At 58.4% G+C, this 25,067-nt stretch overlaps 2 protein-coding genes across 8 annotated transcripts in view; one reads left to right on the forward strand and one right to left on the reverse strand.

Moving 5' to 3' along the window:
* PLD3 (phospholipase D family member 3) overlaps positions 1-15,681 on the forward strand; it is a 19,477-nt gene extending 3,796 nt beyond the window's left edge. The window contains exons 2-15 of one of the 7 annotated variants that reach the window (XM_070557767.1): positions 3,487-3,800; positions 5,974-6,006; positions 6,186-6,357; positions 6,922-7,013; positions 7,115-7,189; positions 7,278-7,420; positions 7,901-8,084; positions 9,978-10,098; positions 10,187-10,314; positions 11,362-11,562; positions 12,846-12,985; positions 13,620-13,785; positions 14,999-15,098; positions 15,184-15,681. In XM_070557767.1, the coding sequence (XP_070413868.1) occupies positions 6,987-7,013; positions 7,115-7,189; positions 7,278-7,420; positions 7,901-8,084; positions 9,978-10,098; positions 10,187-10,314; positions 11,362-11,562; positions 12,846-12,985; positions 13,620-13,785; positions 14,999-15,098; positions 15,184-15,371 (1,473 nt within the window). In that variant the 5' untranslated portion in view covers positions 3,487-3,800; positions 5,974-6,006; positions 6,186-6,357; positions 6,922-6,986 and the 3' untranslated portion in view covers positions 15,372-15,681. Of the gene's footprint in view, positions 1-3,486; positions 3,801-5,973; positions 6,007-6,185; positions 6,363-6,921; positions 7,014-7,114; positions 7,190-7,277; positions 7,421-7,900; positions 8,085-9,977; positions 10,099-10,186; positions 10,315-11,361; positions 11,563-12,845; positions 12,986-13,619; positions 13,786-14,998; positions 15,099-15,183 lie in introns of those variants that run through there. The other 6 variants (XM_070557772.1, XM_070557768.1, XM_070557771.1 and 3 more) reach the window with 6 other exon arrangements.
* A 784-nt stretch (positions 15,682-16,465) lies between these two features.
* Positions 16,466-23,334, reverse strand: HIPK4 (homeodomain interacting protein kinase 4). The gene is made up of 4 exons (XM_008534615.2): positions 22,541-23,334; positions 19,064-19,420; positions 17,533-18,381; positions 16,466-16,940 (listed from the first exon to the last, which is right to left on the reverse strand). Exons 1-4 carry the CDS (start codon positions 23,234-23,236, stop codon positions 16,761-16,763), a joined length of 2,082 nt encoding a protein of 693 aa, XP_008532837.2. The 5' UTR covers positions 23,237-23,334; the 3' UTR covers positions 16,466-16,760.
* Positions 23,335-25,067: the final 1,733 nt, after the last annotated feature.

Here is a 25,067-nt window from a genome sequence, read left to right on the forward strand (position 1 = left end):
GGGAGACAGCCCCGCCCTGCCCTCATGGGTGTTACAGTCCAGTCGGGGACACAGACCCGTCACCAGGCACTGACAGCCCCGAGTGGTCAGGGCCACCGGCAGAGGGGTCAGGCCTGGGAGGGAGAAGCCCAGGGGGCGGTGAGAGCCTGGGGATCCCGAAGGGCTCCCTGGAGGAGGCGGTACAGGGGCTGCTGGGAGTGGCCAACATGCAGAGGAGAGAAAGGTGTGCTGGGCGGGAGGAGCTGCTGCGGGAGGGTGTTTGGTGGCGACTGTGGTTTCAGTTCAAGGAACTGAAAGATAATTAAATATGGCTGGGGTATGGCGGATGGCGAGAGGATATTTATTAGGGGAAGATCATTCAGGGCTTCGGGAGGGCGGCTGCGAAGAGGTTTTAAGCAGGGGAGGGACAAGTCAGACTCACATAGAGGGGGGATTGAAAGGGTCCAGTGGAGGCCGGGAGCCAAGGGAGGTAGCTGGAGAGGGGTCTCAGGTGCAAGAGGACCAGTCCGGTGGAAGCCATGGAGGGAAGAGAAAAGGGGGTGATGGGAGAAGTTGTGGGGAGTGCAGAATGAGGCCCAGGGCTCCGGGGAAGTCAAGGAGGGCTTTCTGGAGGAGGTGGCCCACAGGCTGAGACCTGAAGGATGAGTAGGACAGCTGTCCTTGAAATAGGGACCGGGAGGAGGAACAGGTTTAGGAGAGATGCTAAGGACAGTTGGGGACAGGGTGGCTGTAAGGGGCTTGGAACACCTGAAGGGAGGTGCCTAGGAGGCCATGGGACTCCAGAGCTGGGGTTCAGGGATGAGGTGGGAGTTAGAGACAGCTTTGGAGTCAGAAAGGGGACCTGAGGCTGTAATGGCGGGGAAGGTCCACAGGGGCCTGTCCTTGTGGAGCCCTAGAGGACACATAGGAGGTTTGCACTTTGTCCTGAAGGCAATGGGGAGCCACAGAGGGATTTTGAGCAGAGGTGGGACAGCTTTGATTTTTGAGTTCCAATTCAGACGTATTCACCATTCATGATGGGTTTTGGGGTTTGTTTTTCTTTACCTATTTAATTCTTTTTCAGACCGAGCATCTTCTCTCCTTAGAAGAGGCATCTTCTAGGGGTCCTTTGAAATAAAGTTTCTACTGCTAAAAACAAAGCAGACAAACAGAAAAGGTTTACAAACCCAGTGCCCCGTTCTGTTTTCTGTAGACTTGACCACAGACAGTTGATCGTTCAGTCCACAGGGGTCTGCACGGTCAGGGGAAAATCGGCTCCTTTAAACACGAGGACATTTCTGTTTTGAACCATATGGAAGGTCCTTAGGTGTGTGGATGTTTCCTGCGGTGTGGCCCGTCCAGGGCTGCATGCGCATCTCAGCCACTAACTGGCCCCCGCCCTCCTGCGCATGCTCAGGGGGCTTAAATCAACCTTGGACCGACCTTGAATGTTGGTCTAAGGCTGAAACGCCATCATCTGCACCTTCGCTCCTTGCTCTGGGTTATCATTGTGTATAAAAGAAGAGTCCGTAGGTCTAGAGAGACGTCTGAGACAGTCTCTCGAAGGCTTCCATTCCACTGCTCCATTTCTTCTGTTTTCAGCATTTATTGAGGGTTCCCGTGTGCTGGTCATTGGGGCTTAGAGGGATAAATCAGACCCCGATTTAGGTTTTTAAGGGACACATGTAAGTTTAACTGTGACAAAAGTGTGTCCCGGGCACTAGGGGGGACACGGATCTCACCAGCCAGCATGTGTTGGAGGTTTCCTGTGCCACCTGCCTGCCATGAATGGTTTCATTGACCCTTCCCAGCAAATGTGAGGTTGGTGTATGAGTCCCCTCATTGTTCCAAGAATGAAAGTGAGGCTCAGAGAAGGAAGCTTCTTTTCCCAGTAACACAGCACTGAGATCTGAACCCAGGGCTGTGGGACTCCGAGACCCACCCCCTTAAACCATTCAGTGATTCTCGGGCCACCCCCCCACCCCAGATGGGTATAAGATGACCCCTGTTTTAGAAATGAGGCCAGCAGGGCTCAGAGAAGTAAAGCCCGTGCCTGAGGTCACTCAGTAAGAAAGTGACAGTGGTGGGATTCGAACCCTGGACTTAAATCCAAGCTCTGCTAAGGAGGAGAGAGCCGCTCTGCCACCCTCACTCGGGGGTGGGGTGTTCAGGGAGCTGTGACTCAACATGTGTCTCAGAAGGCCAGTGGTTTTGCTTCCTCCTTTTCTGTGGGCTGCGGTGTCGCACTCCAAGGCAGGCAGGGCACAGCCAAGAGGATGAGGACATTCTGTGGGCTGGGAGGGGCCCCCCTTGCTGGCAGAGGTGCCTTCCACACCAGGGAGGACACCGAGCATAAGGACCAGCCTCGGCGGTGCCCTGGAGCCCCGTGGGGGTTCTGGGTTCCTGGGAACACAGGAGCGGAAGCGAGCTGAGGACAATGCCGGCCCCTGCCAGCCTGGCTCTGTCAGTCATCCCATCTTCAGCCCACTGGGATCTGGGGGTAGGGGCGTTCCAATACTTCTCCAGCTGAGGCCACCGTCCTTTTCTGGAGACTGCATTGTAGGGGAAGGGGTACTCCAGCTCATAGTCTGAGCCTCATAATTTAATTTCCTTGGAAGTCCTATGTGCCTTTTAAAAAATTAAATAGTAAAGGCCTACAAAGAAAAGTAACCATCTGGGGCTGGCCCAGTGGCACAGTGGTTAAGTCCATACATTCTGCTTCGGCAGCCCAGGATCCACCAGTTCGGATCCCGGGTGCAGACATGGCACTGCTTAGCACGCCATGCTGTGGCAGGCGTCCCACATATAAAGTGGAGGAAGATGGGCCCAGATGTTAGCTCAGGGCCAGTCTTCCTCAGCAAAAAAGAGGAAGATTGGCGGCAGATGTTAACTCAGGGCTAATCTTCCGAAAAAAGAAAAAAGAAAAGTAACCATCTTTGCCGCCGGGAGGGAGGGGAGGTGCCTTTTTTTTGGTCAGGAGCCTTAACACAGTCACTCAGATTTCTAGAGAACTATTGCATGCCCATCTGTGCACCTGATAGGTGTTCATTCCTTTAGTTCAAGGAGCCACTCGGATAGATTTTAGACCTCTCAAAATTTATATGCTCAAAATCTGGTCTTTTCCCCCAAATTGTTCCTCCCTCAGTCTTCCCCACATCATCTCTTGGCGCCTCCCTCCTTGCAGCTGCTCAAGCCTTGGAGTCATCGTCTGCTCCTTTCTTTACCTGGAGTCCAGGTCTAGTCTGATTAGAAATCCTGTTGGCTCCGCCTTCAAAGCCTACCCAGACTCCACCTCCTCTTGGCCCCTTGGCTGCCCCAACGCTGGTGCTGGCCACCCTGTCGTCCCAGGACCCTCCTACCTGGCGCCCTGCTCCACCCCGCACCCCAGCCATCCTGTCCCTCACAGCCAGCGGGAGCCTGCCAACACCTCTGTTAGTTTCCCAGGGCTCCCATAGCAAATGACCACAAACTGGGTGCTTTAAACAACAGAAATGTCTTCTCTCCTAGTTCTGGAGGCCGGAAGTCCGAGATCAAGGTGCTGACAGGGCCATTCCCACTCCAGAAGCTCCAGGGGACATTCCATTTGCCTCTCCCAGATTCTGGTGGCCCCTGGCAAACCTGGGTCTGCAGCCACATCGCTCCAATCTCTCCCTCCCTGGTCACGTGGCCTTGTCTGCGTCGTCTTTCTCTTTTGGAGACTCTTGTCATTGGATTTGGGTCCACCCAGATAAGCCAGGATGATCTCATCTCAGAATCCTGAATTGAACTCTATCTGCAAAGACCCTTTTTCCAAATAAGGTCACATTCACAAGTTCCGGAAGGTATGCCCACATCAAATGTATCTTTTTTGAGGCCACTGTTCAACCCACTACAATACCCAAGGCAGATCATGTCCCTCCTCTGCTCAGAAGCTAACTGTGGCCCTGTCCTTCTCGCCACAGTCCAGGCAGCCCCGCAAGATCTGGTCCTGTCACCTCGCTGGCTCATCTCCTCTCCCTTTCCCCCCTGCCCACTCCACTATAGACATGCTGGCCGCCTTGCTCTTCCTTATCCACACCAGGCACACTCCTGCCTCAGGGCCTTTGCACTGGCCATTCCCTCTGCTTGGAACACTCTTCCCTAAGAAGTCTACATAGCTCCCTCCCTCCCCTCGATGTTTTCTTCTCAGTGAGGCCTTCCCTGACCTTACTGAAAATTGCAAATAAGCCCAATCCTACCCCACCCTGTCTCTCTTCCCTGATTTTCAGTAGCACTTACTACCTTCTAACATATAATTTACTTATTAACTTGTTTTTTGTGTCTCTTCTCTCATGTCTGTTTTGTTGATGGTAGTATCCTCAAGGCCTAAAACAATGCCTGGTGCACAGTAGGTACTCAATAAATAGGTGTAAAATTAGTGAACAGCCTCATGAAAAGTAGATGCTATTGATAGCAGGCCCATTTTGCAGATGAGGAAACTGAGGCACAGATGCATTGTCACTCCTCAAACAGTCACATAAGTGCTGAGCTTCAGATTCAACTCAGGCCCCTGGCCCTGGAACCCACAGCATTCATTGCCTCGCCCACCTAACCCAGTCTGAACCACCTCTCCAGTGCTCGTTTTCTTTTTAAACACCTTAGATAGGTTGCTTTGATGAAAATATAACAGAGGTTAAAATTAAACCCATCATTACAGAGCTGTCATCACTGTCCAATCTGAAAGCCGAAAGGTCACGCACAATTGGAATGAACTCTGTCCATTTTCTTCCTATTTCTGGTTTATTAGTGGCTGTCCCAGCTCCCCGGCTTCCCCGTGCCGGGTCCTGTACCCCATCTCCACACCCCACCTCTCCCTCCGTTTTGCGCTTGGGTTTTTTTTAGCATCTCTAATTTCACATCCCCTGCTGTTCCAACTTAGTCTTCTAAAATAAAATACTTCTCACCAAGGCCTTCGCAAATAATAAAAGGCAAATGTTGTTTCCTGCCCCACGCCTCCCCTCGCTCACCCCGAAACCCTGTGGTCAGCCACTTCTAAGACTGTGTTATCTTCTGCTTCTCTCGGTGACCTCTGGAGTCCCAAATAACCTTGCTCTGTTGCCATTTCTTGATGGAACCAATTCACGCCATCCCCTTTTTGCCTCCCTGCAAGGAGGAAGGCCATCCAGCTGTGCTCTGCCCCTGCCAATCAGATGGGGCAGTAGGGGAAGGGGTTTCCAAGTTGTCCTTTCAGATCTGGCCTGGATTTTGCAGTGAGAGAAGAATCTAGCTCCTTTTTGGAATTTTCCGTTTTTACCCCCTTCTTTTTTTAAATCTCAGTAATGAATGTGCATATTTTTTTTAAGTGACAAAACGTGGGATGCGGCAACACATGTGTTCGCTTTATAATTATTTCTTAACCTGCACGGAGCCTTTTTTTTCTCGATTTTTCTGTAAGTCGCTTATATTTCACACTTTTAAAAAAGAAAATAGGCGTACAATAAAAAGCAGCTTTGACCCACCCCAAAATCCAACTGTCAGGGCCACCACTGTTGCTTATCAGTGCTACGTAATCCTTTTCTGCATTTATCTGTTGACTTCCGGCCTGGATGGGGTCAAGAGGGTCCTGGCCCGGTTTCATTGAGAAAGGTGGGTGGGGAGGGGCTTCTCCCATTTATTTCCCCAGCTGTGGCCTTAAATCCTGCTTGCGAGATTCGAGATGGGAGATGGGAGGTGAGAAACCCTACTTATCCCTCCAGCCAGAGCTTGGATTTCAGAAACAAAATTTTTAAAATTCCTATCAAAATATCAGCTGGCTTTAAAAGAAAAAAAAATCTAGTACTGTCATTCAAACAGACTCCAACAGAAACCCCACCGACTCTTGCTCCGCCCCGCTCTTCCCCTCCCATAGCGTGGGCTGTGTCTTCTGCTGATCTAATCGCTACATCTCGAAATCCTATTACTCAACCTTGATCTCTCCATTTTATTTTATAAATTCCTTAATCATTAATTTTATTTATGTATTTGTTTTTTGACTAGGTAATACATGCCCATGGTACAAAAAGTCACAAGGTTTGTAGACGAGAAAAAGATGTGGGGTTCCTTTTTCTCTTTACCTGTGGCCTTCCTACCCGACCCCGGGGCTCTGGGGTAGGGTGTGGCAGAGCCCATCATCCAGCCGTGTACTCCCCCTACCCCGGCCAGGTCGGCCGCACAGTATCTGGGGGTCCCGGCCCCCCCTCTCCCCCCAGGGAGCGCGAGCCGGCGAGCGCACTGCGCAGACTCCCCGCTGCAGTGGGCGGAGCCTCCTTCGGGCCCCGCCCCCTCCTTCCTCCCACCCCGGCTCAGCCTGTTGGGGCAGAAGCTGGGGCCCCGTGGAGGTAGCAGCTGCCGCCTGCGGAGTAAGACCGAGGCCCCTTTGGGGTAGGGTGAGGAGGCTGGCTGGGGGGATGGGCTGGGGGCTGGAGGGGAGGCCCCGATAGCCCTAGGTTCCCGGCTTGAGCTGTCTGGTGGATACCTGAGGATGAGAACAGACGAGCCACCTGGAAAACGTGCCCTGGATAGTCTCAGGGCTGGGGGAAAGCCAGGCACGAATTTTGGGGGCTCCGCTGTCCCCATCCAGAGCTGTCTTTTGAGAAGTGTCTAAATTAGAGATCAGAGAAGGGAAGATGCTAATGGGGAGCAGTGTGGGCGCTAATGAGGAGCACAGTAGGCGCTAAGGGGGACGGGATGGGCACTAAAGAGGGCCGGGGGGCACTTCAGAGTGATGGGGAGAAAGCACAAGCATTGGATCTTGAGGGATTTCGAAATCCCTGCTGACCGGCGGTCAGCTTCCTCCTTTGGGGTGCCGGGCCTCGTGCCAGTGGCCCCCGTGATCACGGGTAAGGAAACCCAGTGGATCCTGTGATCCCGAGACTGCTCCGCCTTCCGTGATATCCCCCAAAAGCGCAGAACACCCCACACGGTGCCGGCTTTTGTTCCCTGCAGTTCGGAGACCCTGACACACCCACTTTCCCGCCTGGGCTCTGCGTATCCCCCTGCTGCCTGGCAAGATGAAGCCTAAACTGATGTACCAGGAGGTAGGTGTTTGGGAGCCCCAGTGGGGAGAGGCTGGGCGCAGCGGAGGGCGGGGGCCCCACCGAGTGGCCCGGTCACCCCTCTCCCGTCCCCATCCTCCCAGCTGAAGGTGCCTGCTGAGGAGCCTGCCAGCGAGCTGCCCATGAATGAGATCGAGGCGTGGAAGGCTGCGGAGAAGGTAGGAACCCACTGCCACCCTCTGTCTGTCTCAGGCGTGGGCTGGGCTCCCCTCCTTGGGATGGCTGATCGCCTCCTCCTCCCCACAGAAAGCCCGGTGGGTCCTGCTGGTCCTCATCCTAGCGGTAGTGGGCTTCGGTGCCCTGATGACTCAGCTGTTTCTATGGGAATACGGCGACTTGCATCTCTTTGGACCCAACCAGCGCCCAGCCCCCTGCTATGACCCCTGCGAGTAAGTGGGGGAAGGGGAGCGGGGGGCCCTGCCATTCCAGGGACACTTACACACACGCTAAGCAGAGCCTGACTTGGCTGCCCCCCGTGCCCCTGACAGAGTGAGGTGGTCGCAGACTCCCCAGTGAAACGTCGCAGGTTCTTCCCTCCGTGCCTGCCACCCCCTCCCCCACGCCGTTCCCATGGCAGCCACAGCATCATCTCCTATCCAGGTCTGTGGACACATAGACGCACACAGACGCGCACAGCATCTTCCATCCACATCTGTGGACAGACACACACACACACACACACACAGACATCCACATCCACACCCTTCCTTCCACACTTCTAGACAGACAAATGGACAGACACAGAGAATCACGAGGACAGGCACACGCAGATACACATCTCCTATCCTCCGCGGGCAGACAGGTGAGCACTCACATTCCAGCTGGCCATCTCCGGCCCCCAGTGGCTGACACCGTCCCCCACCCCCCAGAGCAGTGCTGGTGGAGAGCATTCCCGAGGGCCTGGACTTCCCCAATGCCTCCGTGGCCAACCCCTCCACCAGCCAGGCCTGGCTGGGCCTGCTCGCCGGTGCCCACAGCAGCCTGGACATCGCCTCCTTCTACTGGACCCTCACCAACAATGACACCCACACTCAGGAGCCCTCTGCCCAGCAGGTACCTGGCAACCTGGGCCCTGGCCAGTAGCAGGGGCGGTGGGAGGCATTGGCTGGGGGAGTGAAGGGGGTTCCCTTGTAGCCCGGGAGACAGGTGGGCACGTCTCAAACAGCAGGTTGGACACAGGTGTTTGGAAGCAGCTGTCTTCACATGGCCCTCTGGCCCGGGGGCGTTTGTCACGGTCATCTGGAGGCCTCTGAATGTCAGGGTGTGGGTTCGGTTACGAAGGATTAGGCTGGCAGATGTCGCTCGCCCGCAAGCTGCCCCAACCTTGTCCCACAAAGAAAGGGAAGAGCGGAGGGAGAGCTGAGCCTCAAGCCAGGCTGCCGCTTCCTACCTGTGTGACCCTGGGCAGGTCACCCCGCTGCTCAGACTTCAGTGTCCTCATCTGTAGAATGGGGCCGGTACACAGCACCTGCCTCTTGTGAGGACCAAACAGGTTAATCCATGAAAATGATAGCACGGGGCCTGACACACACTCAGCCTTTATAAATGTTTGCATTATATCCTTGTTAGGGCCTACAGATAATTTAAAAGACAGAAAATGTCAAGATTTGTAAAAGGGGGCCAGCCCCGTGGCCAAGTGGTTAAGTTCACACGCTCCGCTTCAGTGGCCCAGGGTTTTGCTGATCCTGGGCGCAGACATGGCGCCGCTCGTCAGGCCACGTTGAGGTGGCATCCCACATGCCACAGCTAGAAGGACCCACGACTAAAATAGACAACTGTGTACTGGGGGGATTTGGGAGAAAAAGTAGAAGGAAAAAAAAAAGAAGATTGGCAACAGTTGTTAGCTCAGGTGCCAATCTTTAAAAAAGAAATTTGAAAAAGAACAGCCTCAGTGGATAACCCCTTCTTTGAAAAATGCAACGAGCATGTCCCTTCTCTTTTTCCTCTCCCTGCTGCCTCTTTTTGTCAAAAGTGGGCTTAAAATTGGGGCCAGCCCCATGGTGTAGTGGTTAAGTTTGCTGTGTTCTGCTTCGGCGGCCCAGGTTTGCAGGTTCGGATCCCGGGCGCAGACCTATACCATTGGTCAGCCATGCAGTGGTGGCGATCCACATATAAAGTGGAGGAAAACTAGCACAGATGTCAGTTCAGGGCCAATCTCCCTCAAGCAAAAAAGGAGGGAGATTGGCAACTGCTCTTAGCTCAGGGCCAATCTTCCTCAGCAGAAAAAAAAAAAAATCTTAAGATTGTGGAGCTCCTTAGGCACTGCCTGAAAAAGGAATGAGAAAAGTTAGAAGCGATACGCATCCCACTCCCAGCTCACTCCCGCTGCAGTGGTTCAAAACACAGACACAGGAGGCAGACGGTCTGGATTCCAATCCTGCTTCCCCGTTGAGTTCTCGGGTGCCCCGCTTCCTCGTCTGCTCCTCAGGGACTAGACTCAGACCTGCCTCATGGATAAGAGTGCTAGGAATCCAGTGAGTTCAGACCCGAAGGGGCTAGAGCGGGGCCCGGCTCCCAGTAGGAACCAGGGAGTCGTGGGCTGTTGCCATTCCTGTTATTGGCATCATCAAACCTTACTCGTACATCCCCAGACCTCCAGCCTGCACCATGCCCTCAGCATCCTTCCAGCATTCTGTAAGATGCCTAGAGACCCCCGCAGAGCCAGGCTTGACCCTTCCAGAGCAGGATCTTGGGAAAAGTCCCTGGAAGGGCAGAAATGACAGGGAGGCCCTGGCAGGGTTCAGCGTGGCCAGTCATCAAAACAGAAAAAGAGAGGTTTTAATATCTTAACCTGTAAAGCCATCCCTAGGCGTCCGGGTGAACGTAAAGCCTGGTCCCTCCCGATCTCATCTAGAAGCCCAGTCTCAAAACAGCCCTGCAAGGGGCGCTGAGTGGGGTTGGAGAGCCGGCTGGCCTGGCCCCTCAGAGGCCCTCCCCTCCCCTCAGGGCGAGGAGGTCCTGCGGCAGCTCCAGACCCTGGCGCCGCGAGGTGTGAAGGTCCGTGTTGCCGTGAGCAAGCCGAACGGGCCCCAGCCGCAGGCAGACCTGCAAGCCCTGCTGCAAAGCGGTGAGCTCGAGGGCGGCTGGGGCGGGGGTGGGGGGCGGGCCTGGGGCTGCCCACGCCGGCCCCTGACCACCACCCCTGTCGGTTGCAGGTGCCCAGGTCCGCATGGTGGACATGCAGAAGCTGACCCATGGCGTCCTGCACACCAAGTTCTGGGTGGTGGACCAGACCCACTTCTACCTCGGCAGCGCCAACATGGACTGGCGCTCCCTGACCCAGGTCTGCCTGTGCCCTGCCCACCCGCCCTTCCAGGCCACTCCCTGCCCCACACGGCGCCCAGTCTCCAACTGCACCCCTCGTCATTCCCGGAGTCCCCTGTATCCAGTCTCTGCAGTGGCTTCCTCCCCACCTCCTACCCGGCCTCCCTGAATGTCCCCAAATCCAGCCCCCTACTCCCCTCCTCCTGCTCATGGAAGCCTGGTGTTCCCTCTGACCCCCCGTGGCAGCTGCCAGCCCCTCTCCAGGGCATTCAAGGCCCTGCCACCTGTTCAGCCTTCATTATTCATTCCGAGTGCCTGCTCTAAGCCCAGCTGTGTTCTGGGCAATGCTGGGAACACTGTGGTAACAGATGGACCTCTTGGATCCCAGTCCAGTGCGGAGACAGGCTGGTCACCAGGCAGCATCAGCCCAGAGAGGTCAAAGCTGGGATGGAGGAAGCACAAGCAGAGGGGTCAGGGCCAGGATGGGGGACCCAACCTGGGGTACCAGGGAAGGTCTCAGACCCAAGGAGATGACAGCTAATCTGATACCTAAAGGACCTGCAGGAATCAGCACAAGACAGGAAAGAGGTTCAGCTTAGGCAGTAGCATTTGCTCAACAAACATTTCCCAAGCCCCGAGTCTCACCCAGTCTGCGGGGAGATGCTGAAGATACAGCTATAGCTGAGCCATCCCCGGTGCCTGTGCTCCCGGTCCAATGGGGAGATGGGTTTGTCACCAGAGGGAGTGACGAGGGAAGCTCAAGGGGCCTTGAGAGCCCAGAGGAGTGCCTCACGTAATCTGGACAGTCAGTGGGGGAGCTTCCTGGAGGAGGAAACTGTCAGCTGAGACCTAAGAATGAGTTGGAGCTCACTTGATAGAGGGTAGAAGCAACAGCGTTTGCAACGCTTCAGGAGACCTGGTGCTTGGGGATAACTGATGATTTTCTCCAAAACTTGACTCAAGATTGAGGGGAAGGGGCAGGAAGGGAGGCCAGGGGGCCGGGGGTGTCCATGTCATCTGTGAGCACCAGGTCACTGACCCTGGGCTCAGCACTGCCCTCCCACAGGTCAAGGAGCTGGGTGTGGTCATGTACAACTGCAGCTGCCTGGCTCGAGACCTGACCAAGATCTTCGAGGCCTACTGGTACCTGGGCCAGGCGGGCAGCTCCATCCCGTCAACGTGGCCCCGGCCCTATGACACCCGGTACAACCAAGAGACACCGATGGAGATCTGCCTCAACGGAACGCCCGCCCTGGCCTACCTGGCAGTGAGTGTGAGGGAAGCGGGGCCTGTCACGCCCTGGCCACATGCATGGCCTCCGTCCCACCCGGCCCAGTGGCTGGAGGAGAGGGGGCTCCTGACCACCAGCCCTCACTCCTGCTCACTCTGTCAGGGGCCTGGGCTATGTCACAACCTCCCTAGGCCTCGGTTTCTTCTAGAAAATGGGTACCACAATATTTACAACCTCTTAGGGCCGAGAGGAGGTGCGGCTGGTCGGCACTGGCCGAGCGCCTGGTGAAGCTATCCAGGATAGCTGCGTTTGACTTTTTCCATTTAAATCAATTAAAATTAAATAGGGTTAAAAATGTCGCCCCTCGGTCACACTCGCCACATTTCAAGTGCTCAGTAGCCACCTGTAGCAAGTGGCTGCCATATAGGACTGTGCAGGGAGAAAACATTCCCGTCACAGCGGAAAGTTCTAGTGCACCACGCCGGCCATGGCCCGTGGCAGATATTGAGCACCATAGACGAGGCACTGCTGTTGTTAACTGTTGAAGTTTTCATGAGTTGGGGTGGCCAGCCTGGGTTCCCTTCAGTGCCCCCAGCAAGTCACCTGGCCATGCCCAGAGTTGTGGCTGAGGGTGCCACACAGCGGTGGATGCAGGGCCGCGTGACTCGCTGGGGTCCTTTGCTCCAGTGGTCTCCCGCAGGGGTCAGGGTTCGCCATTACCACTTCCCCTTTCAGAGCTTGAGTTGGCTTATCTGTCAGAAGGATGGAGGGAGCCGGGTTGAGAGGCTGGTGTGGCCCAGGCACACGAGGAGTGCTGGCAGGGTGGGCGGTGAGCAAGTCAGGGACAAAAGTGATTAGAGCAGAGGACCCCCAACCTGAGCATGCATCAGAAGCACCAGGATGGCTTGTTAAAACCCAGATTTCTGGGCTCCACCCTGGGACCCTGATTCAGTAGGCCGTGTGCAGCAAAGCCTAGAAATTTGCGATTCTAACAAGTTCCTGGGTGATACTGTTGCTGCTGGATTGGGGACCTTATGTCGAGAACCCCTGTGTTAGAGCATACATTCTGGAACCAGACAGCCTAGGTTGAAATCCTGGCTCCATTTATCAGCTGTGTGACCTTAGACAAGTCAGTTAGCCTCTCTGAGCCTCAGTTTCTGCACCTGCAAACTGGACATGGTAATTATCCCTGCCTTCTTGGAGGCTGAGGATTCAGTGAGTCCCCGAGGAGCTGGCTTGTGATGAGCTGTCTGTACACGGGGTCCACTGTGGTGGCACCCCTGGCAGGGCATGTGTCTTGAGTGTCCCCTCGCCCCCAGAGTGCACCCCCACCGCTGTGTCCGAGTGGCCGCACCCCAGACCTGAAGGCCCTGCTCAACGTGGTGGACAACGCCCGGAGTTTCATCTACATCTCGGTCATGAACTACCTGCCCACTATGGAGTTCTCCCACCCTCACAGGTACCGCCGGCGCACGGCCAGGTTCCGGGCAGGGAGCCCCCGTGGGTGGACGAGGAGACAGGAGAGGGGAGGGTGGGGCCAGAAAGCAGGCAGGGGGACAGGTGGAGCGCAAGCCATGGGGAGAGCAGACAGAGGCAACAGGGAGAGGGGGTCTGGGCACCTGTGGCAGAGGAAAGAGGGACAGAGAAAAGGATGGGAATATTGGGGTTGGGGGCAGAGATGGGGGGCTGGAGGCCTGAGGCCAGGGATTTCCAGAGGGAGGAAGTAGGGAGCATGGGCTAGAAGCGGATGAGGGGCTGGGGGCCGAGAGTCCTGAGGTTTGGGGCAGCAGGGTTGGGGTCTGTGATCTGGGATAGGAAGAGGATGGTTGGGCTTGGGGGGCTCAGAGAAGGTGGTCTGGGGGCAGCAGACAAGGTGATGGGAAGACTGCATTAGGGGACTAGGAATGGGAGCCAGAAACAGAATGGGGGACTGTGCGATTTAAGGAGGCAGGAACAGGCCGGGGGCCAGAGATGGGGTGGTCTCTGGGTTGGGGGCTCTCGGAAGCTGCCGCAGAGCCCAGGCCTGGCTCCCTGAAGCTGAGGGGGAGGCCCATGGGTAAGGCCGCCCTTCGCACCCTCACCCTCTCCCCGAGGTTCTGGCCTGCCATTGATGACGGGCTGCGGCGGGCTGCCTACGAGCGGGGCGTCAAGGTGCGCCTGCTGATCAGCTGCTGGGGACACTCTGAGCCCTCCATGCGGGCCTTCCTGCTCTCCCTGGCTGCCCTGCGGGACAACCACACCCACTGCGACATCCAGTTGGTAAGCACCCGCCCCAGCCCACCCCGCAGGCCCCATGCGGGACAGGCCTGGGGACACAGCCCTCGTGGAACTCACCTGTCACCTGACAGGGACAACCCAGAGTGACCTATGTTGGGATGGGGTGACCATGGTTCAGGGCTGGGATGGGGGCCCAGGCAGAGGGGTCGGGGCCGGGATGGGGGGCCCAGGCAGAGGGGTCAGGGGTGGGATGGGGGGCCAGGCAGGGGGGCCAGGCAGAGGGGTCAGGGGTGGGATGGGGGGCACAGGCAGAGGGGTCGGGGCCGGGATGGGGGCCCCAGGCAGAGGGATGGGGGCCCCAGGCAGAGGGGTCAGGGCGGGATGGGGCCCCAGGCAGAGGGGTCGGGGCCGGGATGGGGGCCCCAGGCAGAGGGGTCAGGGGTGGGGTGGGGGGCCGGGCAGAGGGGTCAGGGCAGGATGGGGGACCCAGGCAGACGGGTCAGGGCCGGGATGGGGACCCAGGCAGAGGGGTCAGGGGTGGGATGGGGGGCCCAGGCAGAGGGGTCAGGGCTGGGATGGGGGGCCCAGGCAGAGGAGTCAAGGCCAGTTGGGGGACCAGGCAGAGGGGTCAGGGCTGGGATTGGGGGCACGTTAGAGAGGTCAGGGCTGGGATGGGGGGCCAGGCAGAGGGGTCAGGGGCAGGATGAGGGGGCACAGGCAGAGGGGTCAGGGCCGGGATGGGGGGCCAGGCTTAGGGGTCAGGGCTGGGATGGGGGGGCACAGGCAGAGGGGTCGGGGCCGGGATAGGGGCACAGGCAGAGGGGTCAGGGGCAGGATGGGGGGTCACAGGCAGAGGGGTCAGGGCCAGGATGGGGGTCACAGGCAGAGGGACCCACCCGAGATGGGAGTGCACAGGCAGAGGGGTCAGGGCTGGGATCGGGGGGCACAGAAGAAGCACCTGCAACAGTCTGAGAGGTCAAGGAAGACTTTCTGGAAAAGGGGACATCTGAGGTGAGACCTAAGGGACAAAAGGAGCCATTCTAGAGGTAATGGGGGCATATGAGGTGACTGGATCCTCCCCTTTAGCCGGCGTTTCCTGAGCGCCCACCCCGCCGGCCCTGCTCTGGCCCGAGGGCTCCTAGGGAGCAGCAGAGACCCCGGCCCTGCAGACCTGCTTCCGCCCCCACCCAGGCCCTGGGGCTTCCCTCACCCCGCCCTGCATCCCCCACTTCTTCCCATTCTCCGCCCCCCTCAGAAACTCTTTGTGGTCCCTGCGGACGAGGCCCAGGCCCGCATCCCGTACGCCCGCGTCAACCACAACAAGTACATGGTGACCGAACGTGCCACCTACATTGGTGAGTGTCCCAAGGACCGCTGGGGGAACAGGAGGGGGGCCCAGGCCTGGCCACGGGCCCTGACTCTCTGCCCCCCGCCCCGTAGGGACCTCCAACTGGTCAGGCAGCTACTTCACGGAGACGGCGGGCACCTCGCTGCTGGTGACGCAGAACGGCCGGGGTGGCCTGCGGAGCCAGCTGGAGGCCATTTTCCTCAGGGACTGGGACTCCCCTTACAGCCATGACCTTGACATCTCAGCTGACAGTGTGGGCAACGCCTGTCGCTTGCTCTGAGGCCCGGTCCAGTGGACAGCCCGAGGCCTGCGAGGCCCCCGTGGACCCAGATGTCCTGGGTCCCGGTCCCTGTCCCCGTGCCCCCGCTTCTGTCTGCCCCGTTGTGGCTGTACCAGCTCTCTCCTGCTCTCCCACCTCTACCTCCACCCCCACCGGCCTGACGCTGTGGCCCCTGGACCCAGCCGAGCTGGGGGAGCGGTCTGCCCTCTAAGAAGTGGGGGTGCATGCTGGGCCCAGCCCCCTGGCCCACCCCCCTTCCCAGGACAAATAGGGCCCAAGGTTAAAATAAGAAGTAAATAACTTGTCTGTACAGCCTGTGCCTGAGTGATGTGAGGTGGGGTGGCAGGGTGAGGACCGCTGGCGCTGGCCTCTGGTGGGGACATCTCTGAGCCCTCAGCGTGTGACCACTGGGGTTTGGTGTGTATTGAGCCCTCAGTGTGTGTCTGGCCTGTGCTGAGCACACAGCATGTGACTGGGGTGCGCTGAGCCCTCAGTGGGTGACCGTCATGGGCTGGCGTGTGCTGAGCCCTCCGTGTGCAATGCACGTGAGCCGGTGTGTGCAGAGCATGCAGCGTGTAACTGCATGGGCCCGTATGAACTGAGCTCATGTGACCAGCATGGGGTAGCGTGTGCTGCACAGTCAGCATGTCCTCAGCCAGATGAGCACACGCCGAGACACCGCCACCTCCCAAGGGTAGAATCGCATTTCAGAACGCTGGAGCGTGCACCGTGCGTGAATATGTGCCTGTCAAGTGAATTCACACACAGCATGTCCCCAGCACGGGTGAGTGTCTGCCAAGCCTGTGACGTGTGGCTAGGACAGGTCAACAATGAGACCTTGGCAGTTGGCACCTGTTCAACACTGAGAATGTTCTGAGGGTGGATTCTCGCGTGCCAAGCACTTACCATATTTAGGGGATGGGTCAGTGTGCCAAGCACAGCCTGTCCCTCTCAGCGTGACAGCAGCCCAGCCTCCAGCCCGAGCCAGTGGCCAACGGGGTGCAGCACCGGAGAGCAAGGCCCTGGCACCAGCCTGAACCCCACCCCAGCGCCAGTCCAAGCCTCGGGCAGGGAGCACAGGCCCGAGGCAGAGCTGCTGAACGGTTCTTTATTGAAATAGGCAGAGACAGCGGGGCTGAGGGCGTGCTCAGAGCCAGCAGGGTGCAGCCCCCTCCCTGCGTCTTTGGCCAAGGGGGCCATGGGCCAGACCCCAAGGCCCTTCTGTGTCCGGGGTGTGTGTGCAGGCATGTGCCAGGGGTGGGGGGAATGGGGAATTTCTGCATAACTGTCTTTCTGTAAGAATAATTTGTGGGTTCGGGGATAGCTCTGAGGAGGGGATGACACCCCAGCTAGCACAGCCCCCAGCAATGGGCAGCGGTGGGGTCACCATCAGTGGTGCCCGCCGACGTGCTGCAGAAAGCTGGTGGTCCGGGGTGGACCGTGTGGGTGGGTGTGGTGGGGCGGGAGCCCCTGAGCCCGTGGCCCCCTGACGCCCTCCAGGATCCAGTCTGGCTCACTCAGCCATTCCCCAGGACAGCTGCCAGGGTCGAAGAGGTCAGGGCCTGGCCTCTGTGGGAGAGAAGAAAAGAGGGCCTTCAGCCAAGAAGCCCCCAGCCCTGGGAACAACCAGCCTGCCCCCTCTCCTGTCCCAGCTGAGCCCTCCTTACTTCCTGGGGACTTAAGTGATGTGTGCTGAGACCCTTAATGTGTCCTGAGGGTATGTTACTGTCTCCGAGGCTTTGCCACATCTTCCTGAGGGTGGGAGAGCCTGTGTTCAGGCCATGTTCTGAGTGCCAGGCCTGCGTCACCTTCTGTAGGTGGATTACTCTGTTCTGAGTTTGTACACAGCCTGAAGGTGCATTCGTATGTACTGAGCGTCACCCATTGTAAGGGCAGGCGAGGGTGTGCTGAACTTTATATCCTGAATATACGTTCATGTTTGCTGAGCCTTATCAAATCCGAATCAGAGCCCGAATAGACATTCGTGTTTGCTGAGCCTCGTCCCAGCCTCAGGGTGGGCTAGTGTGTGGGAGACCCTGAGCCAGCTGCAGGCTGTGCAATGTGTGGGAGGCAAGGCCGGGCTCACCGTGCCTCCATCCTGGAGCTCAGAGGGCAGCGCAGTCTCAGAGCCACCTGCAGCCTGCCCGCCCACCCAGCTTACCTCAGCATCCATGGTCAGATCCTTGATGTCCGGCCCATCGCCGTCCCGCTGAAGGATGGTGGGCGGCTCGGCGGAGGCCCCGCAGCGCTCTCCCTCCTCCCAGCCGCTGCCCCGGCAGGGCCCGTCATCCTCCGGTGAGGCCTGGCTCAGCTGGATGAGGTTGCTGAAGCCGGAGTCAGACTTGGAGCCGATGGGCAGCTTGCGGGCCTTGTGGCGCCCTGCCAGGCGGCTGCCGTAGAAAGCCAGGATGGGCTCGGGGCCCGAGTTGGGCCCCCGGCGGCCAGCGGCAGCCGCCTTGAGCGGGGCCAGCATGTCGGGGACCGCATCAGCGCAGGTCTCACCCCACAGTCCATGGCCTGCCTCCTGCAGACTCAGGTCGTCTAGCTGGTCGATGGCCCTTTGCATGCCCGGGGCCTTCTCCTCGCGGAAGAAGGACCCGCTGCCCGCCACACTGCCCATGCCCACGGCCTCCTCCTCCTCGGCCAGCCGGTAGTAGGGGGGCCCGTCTTCTGCAGCGGCCACGACGGGCGTGGGGGGCTTGCCCTCCACCTGCAGCGAGAGGCGGCAGCCGCGCAGCGAGAGCTGGTAGTAGCGGGTGGTCTCGTGGGCGCTGCGCAACTGCTGCATGGACACGAAGGGGTGGCGCAGGGCCGCGCTTGGGCTGATGCGCTCGTGCGACTCCCATGTCAGCATGCGCTTGATCAGCTCCACCATGCTCTTGAGGTCGGCGTGCTCGGCCAGCGCCTCGCGGTCCGGGAAGTTCAGCCGACTGGCTGCCCCGCTGCCATTCACCGTCTCAATCTGGTCCAGAGACTTGAGCATGTACTTGCGACGCTCCAGGGGCCGCACCTGGTGGGACACGGGGTCAACGCGGAGTTCAGGCACAGATGACCCCCCGACCCCCCACCGCTTCCAGTCTGCCCTCCAGTCTGGTCCAGAGCTCTCTTGTTGCTGTGAAGGCCACACACCTGCGCCCTGACTTCCAGTGCTGCCTGTGGTCTGACTTGGAGCTCTCCTGCTGCTGGGAGGGCCACACCTGCTCCCTAACACCAGACCCCCTCCAGGCTAATCCAGAGCCCTCCTCCTGTTGCACAAAGACCCCTGACTATGTTCTTTGGTCCTCCCATCATCCAACCCGGAGCTCTCACTGACCCCAGACCCCCAGTCCTCTCCAGAGCCATGGGTCCAGCCCCTACTAGCTGCTAGCAGAGGGGCCTCCCTAAACCGCGAGTCCTCCTTGGAATTAAATCCAGATCCTTCTTGCTGCTACAGCCCCCACAGCCGATCCCAGCCCTCCGCACCTCCCAGTGGTCGCACCTCGTCACACTAGTTGGACAGCCCCAGCCATGGAGCCATCAGAGAAGCCGCCAGACACTTTGAGTCCCACCTTCGGTCTCACCCAGACCTCTCTTGCTGTGATAACCGCTACAGCCGACCCCCAAGCTTCCAGTCCTCCCTGAGGTCTAACCTAGATTTTTTCATGATGCAGCAGCCCTCCCACTGACCGCCTTCCCCCCGCCTGGCCGCTTACCTTGGTCTCGGCCAGGTAGTCGGCCGAGGACTTGAGCTGCCAGGGGTTGGTGGCGTCAGGGTGGGGGTTGCGCTTGAAGAAGTGGTGGGCCTTGCGGGCGGCGTGCAGCAGGTGGGGCTTGGGCAGGCCCTGGGTCTCGCAGATGTAGCGCACCTGGTCGTACTCGTTGTTGCCTGGGTAGAGGGGCCAGCCCAGGTGCAGCTCGGCCATGACGCAGCCCAGGGACCACACGTCCACCTTCTCGCAGAAGGGCAGCCCCAGCAGGATCTCGGGTGCCCGGTAGAAGCGTGACTGGATGTACGGCTCCTTCACGTAGCGCACCTCGCTGAAAATGCTGGCTGAGCCGAAGTCGATCACCTGAGTGGGAGGAGGGAGGCAAGTGGGCAGGGCGGGGAGTAGGGACAGCCAATCTGGGCCTCCCCGGCATCTCTCATCGGGGTCTTTTGGCATCTGTCACCGTCTGTCCCTGTGCCTGTGAGTCTTTCTCTCTCGTTTGTGTCCCTGTCTGCCTTCTCCAGCCTTTGTCTCAGGTTTGTGGGTTTGTCTGTCTGTCTCTGTTTCTCACCACTAGAACTGATGCCGAGGAGGGTGAGGATCCCTCTCTCTCACGCCACACCTCCATCAGCAGATCTGGTTCTGCTGAGATCTGATTCTGAACAGATCTAGAATCTGCTCACTCTGCAGTCCCTCCACAGCCCCCACTTCGGGTGTATCCTCCAGCATCTCCTGTACAGGCTAACGGAGGGGGCTCCTCGCGGGTCTCCCTGCTCCCCTTTCTGCCCCCCAGACTGCTCCTCACATGCACCTGAGGGATCCTGTGAACACCAGGGTCAGATCACATCCCTCCCCAGCTCAGAGTCCTCCTGTGGCTTCATTACATTGTGTGATAAAAGCTGCAGTCCCCATGGCCTGCGAGGCTCCAGCTACCTGCCCTGTCCCCTCTCTGCCCTCAGCAGCTCCCACGTCCCCCTCACCCACCCTGCCTTGGTCACACGGGCCTCTCACTGTTCTTTGAACCACCCAGACACATTCCCAGCTCAGGGCCTTTGCACTGGCTGTTCCCACTGCCTGGAATGCTCATCCCAAAGATCTCCACATGGCTTCCTCTCTCACCTCCTTCGGTCTTTACTCCATGTCACTTTCTCAGTGAGGCCTCCCCTAACAGTCCCATCCTTCCCGTCCCCCTCCTGCCTTCTGTTTTTCCCCATAGCTCCTAACACCATTTCACATCCTCTCTGTTTTACTTTCATATCGAGGCCATGGTTCCTCCACCCATCTAGAATGTCAGGCCCACGAGGGCAGGGACTTTGACTGTTCACGGCTGTGGCCCTAGATGCCTAGAACAGTGCCTGGCTCCCAGCGGGGGCTCAGGAAAGAGTGAACGAATGGGCCTTTGTCCCTGTCATTCTCATTCTTTCTGTCTCTTGTGTCTCTCTCTCGTTCTTTCTTTGCCTCCCCCTCACTCGTCTGGATCTTTCATCTCTCAGCGTCTCTCTCCATCTCCAACCCCGTGTCACACACTAGGAAGACACCTCCTTGAAGCCCATGTCCTCTTCTGCCTTCGTTGTTACACGGCACCTCCATGATCTACCTTGGTCCCTGCCTCAGTTTCCCTCTCTGAGTTTCTCTGCTTTTCATCCATCCATCCCTCACCTTCTCTTTTTTTTTGAGGAAGGTTAGCCCTGAGCTAACATCTGCTGCCAATCCTCCTCTTTTTTTTTTTTTTTTTTTTTTTGCTGAGGCAGACTGGCCCTGGACTAATATCCGTGCCCATTTTCCTCTGCTTTATATGTGGGACACCTGCCACAGCATGGCTTGCCAAGCAGTGCCATGTCTGCACCCAGGATCTGAATCAGCGAACCCTGGGCCACCGAAGTGGAATGTACGCACTTAAACGCTGCACCACTGGGCCGGCCCCTCACCTTCTCTTTGTAGAAGGCGGTATGAGGAAATGGTTATTAATCTGGATTCTGAACACAGGCTGCCGAGGCCTGAATCTCGGAGAGCTCGAGTGACCCTGAGCACACAGTCAACGTGTGTGGGATTCATTCACACATTCATTCATTCCACAGACACGGTAGGGGTGCCCATGCTGGCCAGGTGCTGTGGATCTGTCCGATCTCTTGGAGCAGAATGATCTGCCTTTTCCTGTCTCTGTATCACTGTGTGTCTCTGACACTCGTCTAGCACTGACTCCGTGACAGTGCTGTGCCTGGAGAGGCCGCGGACACCGTGGTGACCACCTGCCTCACGGTGCTCCTAGTTCAGCCCCATCACCAGACAGTAACAAACCCACCAGCAGACAGAGGGGTCAGGGTCGGGATGAGGGAGGCCAGGGGCCTCCAACGGAGCAGAAGAGGCACCTCTGCGTGCTCAGCACAGGTCAGGCCCAGAGCAGGCATTCAGTAAATGTTTGTTGATGGACAAAATCACTGAGATGAGGAATCGCGCAGGCCACCATCCTTCCAGTTGCTCAGGCCAACAGCTTTCGTCTCAAATCCTCTCTTTCTCTCTCACAGTTCGTATAAGATTTGCCAGAAAGTCCTGTGGTCTTGAGCTCCAAAATCTACCCAGAACCCACCCGTGTCCGCTCTTCCCACTACCCTGACTCTAGTCCCACCCACCCCCATCTCCCACCTGGGCCAGTACAGTAACCCCTCCCCATCTCCTCGCTCTTGCCCCCTCACAGTCTGTTCCTGCACACAGCCAGAGGGACCCTGTGAATGAAGACCTGAGTCAGATCACACCCCTCCTCTGCCCAGGATCCAGGAGACAACCAAAGTCCTCTCTGTGGCCCACAAAGCCCTGTATGACCGGCCCCAGCACTCCCTGATCCCATTTCCCCCCTCTTCACCTCAGTTACTCTGCTTAAGCCACACTGGCCTCCTTAGTGCTCCTCAAACACATCTTCTCGGCTGACTCCTACCTCAGGGCCTTTGCACAGGCTCTTCTTTCTAGCCAGACACTTTCCCCAAAATGTCTGCACAGCTCCCTCTCTCCTTCAGGACTTCCCTGAAGTGTCACCTTCTCAGTGACGCCTCCTTGATCACCGTGTCTAAAGTTTCACTCATCACCACCAGCCCCGATCAACACCCCACATCCTCCCCCTCCCTACTTATCTGTTCTGCTTCTCACTCACATACTGTACTTTACTCGTCTATCTTGGCAACTCTGTCTCCTCCACTAGAATGTCAGCCCCACAAGGACAGGACTGGGCCAGAGAAGCTGGGCTAAGAACTGAACAAGGATGGGGAGACCTCAAGTCTGGGAGGGAAAGGGTGTCAGCAGTGGGATGGGGAGATGGGAAGGATTTCAGGGCCAGGAGGTGGGGAGAGGAATCGTGGACAGGGAGGAGGAAACACCAGGGCTGAGAGGTGGGAAAGGGAGAGTCAGTATCAGAAGAGCGTCCAGGGCTGGGGGAAGCTGGGAGGCCACGGGGACAAGGGACACTGCGGCCCTCCGGACAGCCCCACTCACCTTGACCCTGAAGGGGCAGCGGGTCTGGTCCACCAGCATGATGTTCTCGGGCTTGAGGTCGGCATGGATGATCGCCAGCTCCTTGAGCCTGGCCAGGGCCCTGAGCACCTGCAGGGTGACCGTGCGGATGTGGCGGGCGGGGAGGGGCGCGAAGTTGTTCTCCTTCTGGAATTCGAAAAGGTTTTGCTCCAGCAGCTCAAAAACCAGGTAGAACTTGAGGGCGTCGTGGAAGAACTCGAGGAAGCGGATGACGTGGGCCTCCTCGGGGTCCAGGCCCCTCATGCAGCGCAGCAGCTTCAGCTCGTTCTTGATAATGCGGTTGCGGTAGGCGTCATTCTTGAGGATCTTGATGGCCACCATCTCGCCCGTGCTTCGCCGCCAGCCCTTGGCCACCTCCCCGAAGGTGCCCTTGCCCAGCACCTCGATGATGTCGTAACAGTCAGTCTCCGACTGGATGGTGGCCATGGTGCCCCTGCTGCCAGACACTGCCTGGCCACCACCCCCACCCCGCAGGCTCTGCCTCCGAGGCCACCTGCCCCGTCGCCGGCCCCAAGACCCTCCCAGCGGGGGAAAGAGAACGGCACACGTGCCTCCCCCGATGAGGTTCGCCCCCGCCTCCCTGGCACTCCCCAGCCCGCTGGGCCGCACGGCGAGTCTGCCAGGGGCTGCACCCCACCCCTGAAGCCCTCTCAGCATGGGACGAGGGGCCCCACGCCCCCCTGAGTGGGTTCCAGCGTTGCTGAGTGGCTCTGGTTCTGTTGTCGGAGACCCCAGCCGCTGGCTGGAACGGGGGCTGGGGTGGCAGGTCCAGCCCCTCCCCCGCCCAGCAGCAGAACCCTGCAGGTGACAGGTGAAGGGTCAACGGATCGCGGACCTCAGGCAGATGGCAAGGGGACATTCCTACGATAGACAGAGGAAAGGCAGGCTTTCGAAGCTAGGGGGATTGTGTGTGTGTGTGTGTGTGTGTGTGTGTTCACAAAACTCTTCCCCTATCTGGGACTGCCGTGGGCGAGGTATGGCTGGAGAAGGGCCAGGTCGTAAAAGGTCTTGAACGCCAGGCTAAGGAGTCTGGACTTTGTTCTGAGGGCACTGGGGAGCCACAGAAGGGCTTTGAACAAGGGAGGGCCGGGTCAGGTTTGAGTCGGAGAAAGCTACTGTGTGAAGCAGAGTGGGTTGGAGGGGGCAAGAGTGGGGGCCCCGAGCCTGGAGCAGGGCCCAGCGGGGAGAGGCTGGGGAGGAGGGAAAGGAGGTTGGTGGATGAGACACTCCGGAGACCAGGAGGCCAGGCTGTGGGACGGACAGGCGGAAGGAAAGAAGGGAGCCGTTCAGGACAAGGCCCAGGGCTCTGGCCTGGGTAATGATGGATGGTCCCTGGGATGGGGACAAGGACAAGGAGCACATTAGGGGAGGGGATGCTGAGGTCAGATTAGGAAATCTAACACTGAAACATCTAAACGTGTGCTGAGTGCTTTAGAAGCCTTAACTGATCCTGACCACATCCATCTTCATAGCTCCATTTTATGGAAGAGAAAATCGAGGCACAAAGGCTTAGACCCCAAGCAGTCTGGCTCTAGAGCGCAGCTCCAAACCGCAGCACCCACCCATCCTCCCAGGGCCCAGGAGACACCCAGGGCAGGCGTGCAGAGGCCACTGGATCCCCATGGGCCCAGGAGAGAATTTGAGAATTGTCGGCACAGAGGTGAGGAGTGGAAGCCGCAGGGAAGGTGACACGGCTCAGGGAGGGTGTGGGGTGGATGATGAGGAGAGAGAGGAGGAGTGGGGAAGAGAGAGAAGAGAGCCTTCGTGAGGAGGAAGGGGCCCTAAGAAGTCAGGACAAGGGAACAGAGGAAACCCCTGGGGTGGCCATGGAGAGGTCACTGCGGACACCAACAAGTCAGCCGTGGTGGGAGGAAAACCCCAAATGCTGGGCTGGGCAGAGGGTGCGCACCATGAATGTTAATGACTCCTCCATGTTTGGTGGGGACGAACAGAAAGCGTGTGACAGGCTAGCCGGCTTGAAGGGAGAAGGTGGAGTAGGTGGGGAATCCATGACAAGTCAAGGAAGGGCCTGGCCCTCCATCCGCTGGGGTGGGAGGGCAGAGATGTGAACAGAGTGGCAGATATGGGGCATCGGGGGAGATCTGTGACCGGACACTGTGCTGTCTTAGTCCCGTCTGGAGCATTGCAGAGAGACGTGGGGGAGGCTGGAGGCCCTGGTGAGGGCTTAGATCCTGAATGGGGACGGGTCCCTGAGAGCCGAGGCCCAGCCTCCACGGGGGCTGAGGACCCCGGGACCTAGTCCTAAGAGGTGGCCAGGTGTCTGCTGGAGGCTCTGAACCCGTGAGCCTGGAGAGGGGACCAGGAAGAGCCTTCCTGGGTGGGGCTGGGGTGGACCGGGCAGTCAAACCAGCCAGACAGGAAAGGGACAGCCAGGATGGGGGGGTGTTCTTGGCGGTGGGGAGGCGGCCAGCAGAGGACAGGTGGATAACCATCACTCTGTTCTCTAGGGCCCCCAGGGCTGTCCTGC

This window comes from Equus przewalskii, chromosome 9, assembly GCF_037783145.1.
Source record: "Equus przewalskii isolate Varuska chromosome 9, EquPr2, whole genome shotgun sequence".
Taxonomy (NCBI): Eukaryota; Metazoa; Chordata; class Mammalia; order Perissodactyla; family Equidae; genus Equus; species Equus przewalskii.

What these genes read in the sequence shown, in the direction of transcription:
- HIPK4 (XM_008534615.2), bottom strand. Translation starts at nt 23,236, where the DNA reads ATGCTGAGAGGGCTTCAGGGGTGGGGTGCAGCCCCTGGCAGACTCGCC. An exon ending in ACTACCTGGCCGAGACCAAG is followed by an intron (nt 18,382 to 19,063) that starts GTAAGCGGCCAG and finishes GTGTCCCACCAG; the next exon opens with GTGCGGCCCCTGGAGCGTCG. An exon ending in ATCTGACCATGGATGCTGAG is followed by an intron (nt 16,941 to 17,532) that starts GTAAGCTGGGTG and finishes TCTCTCCCACAG; the next exon opens with AGGCCAGGCCCTGACCTCTT.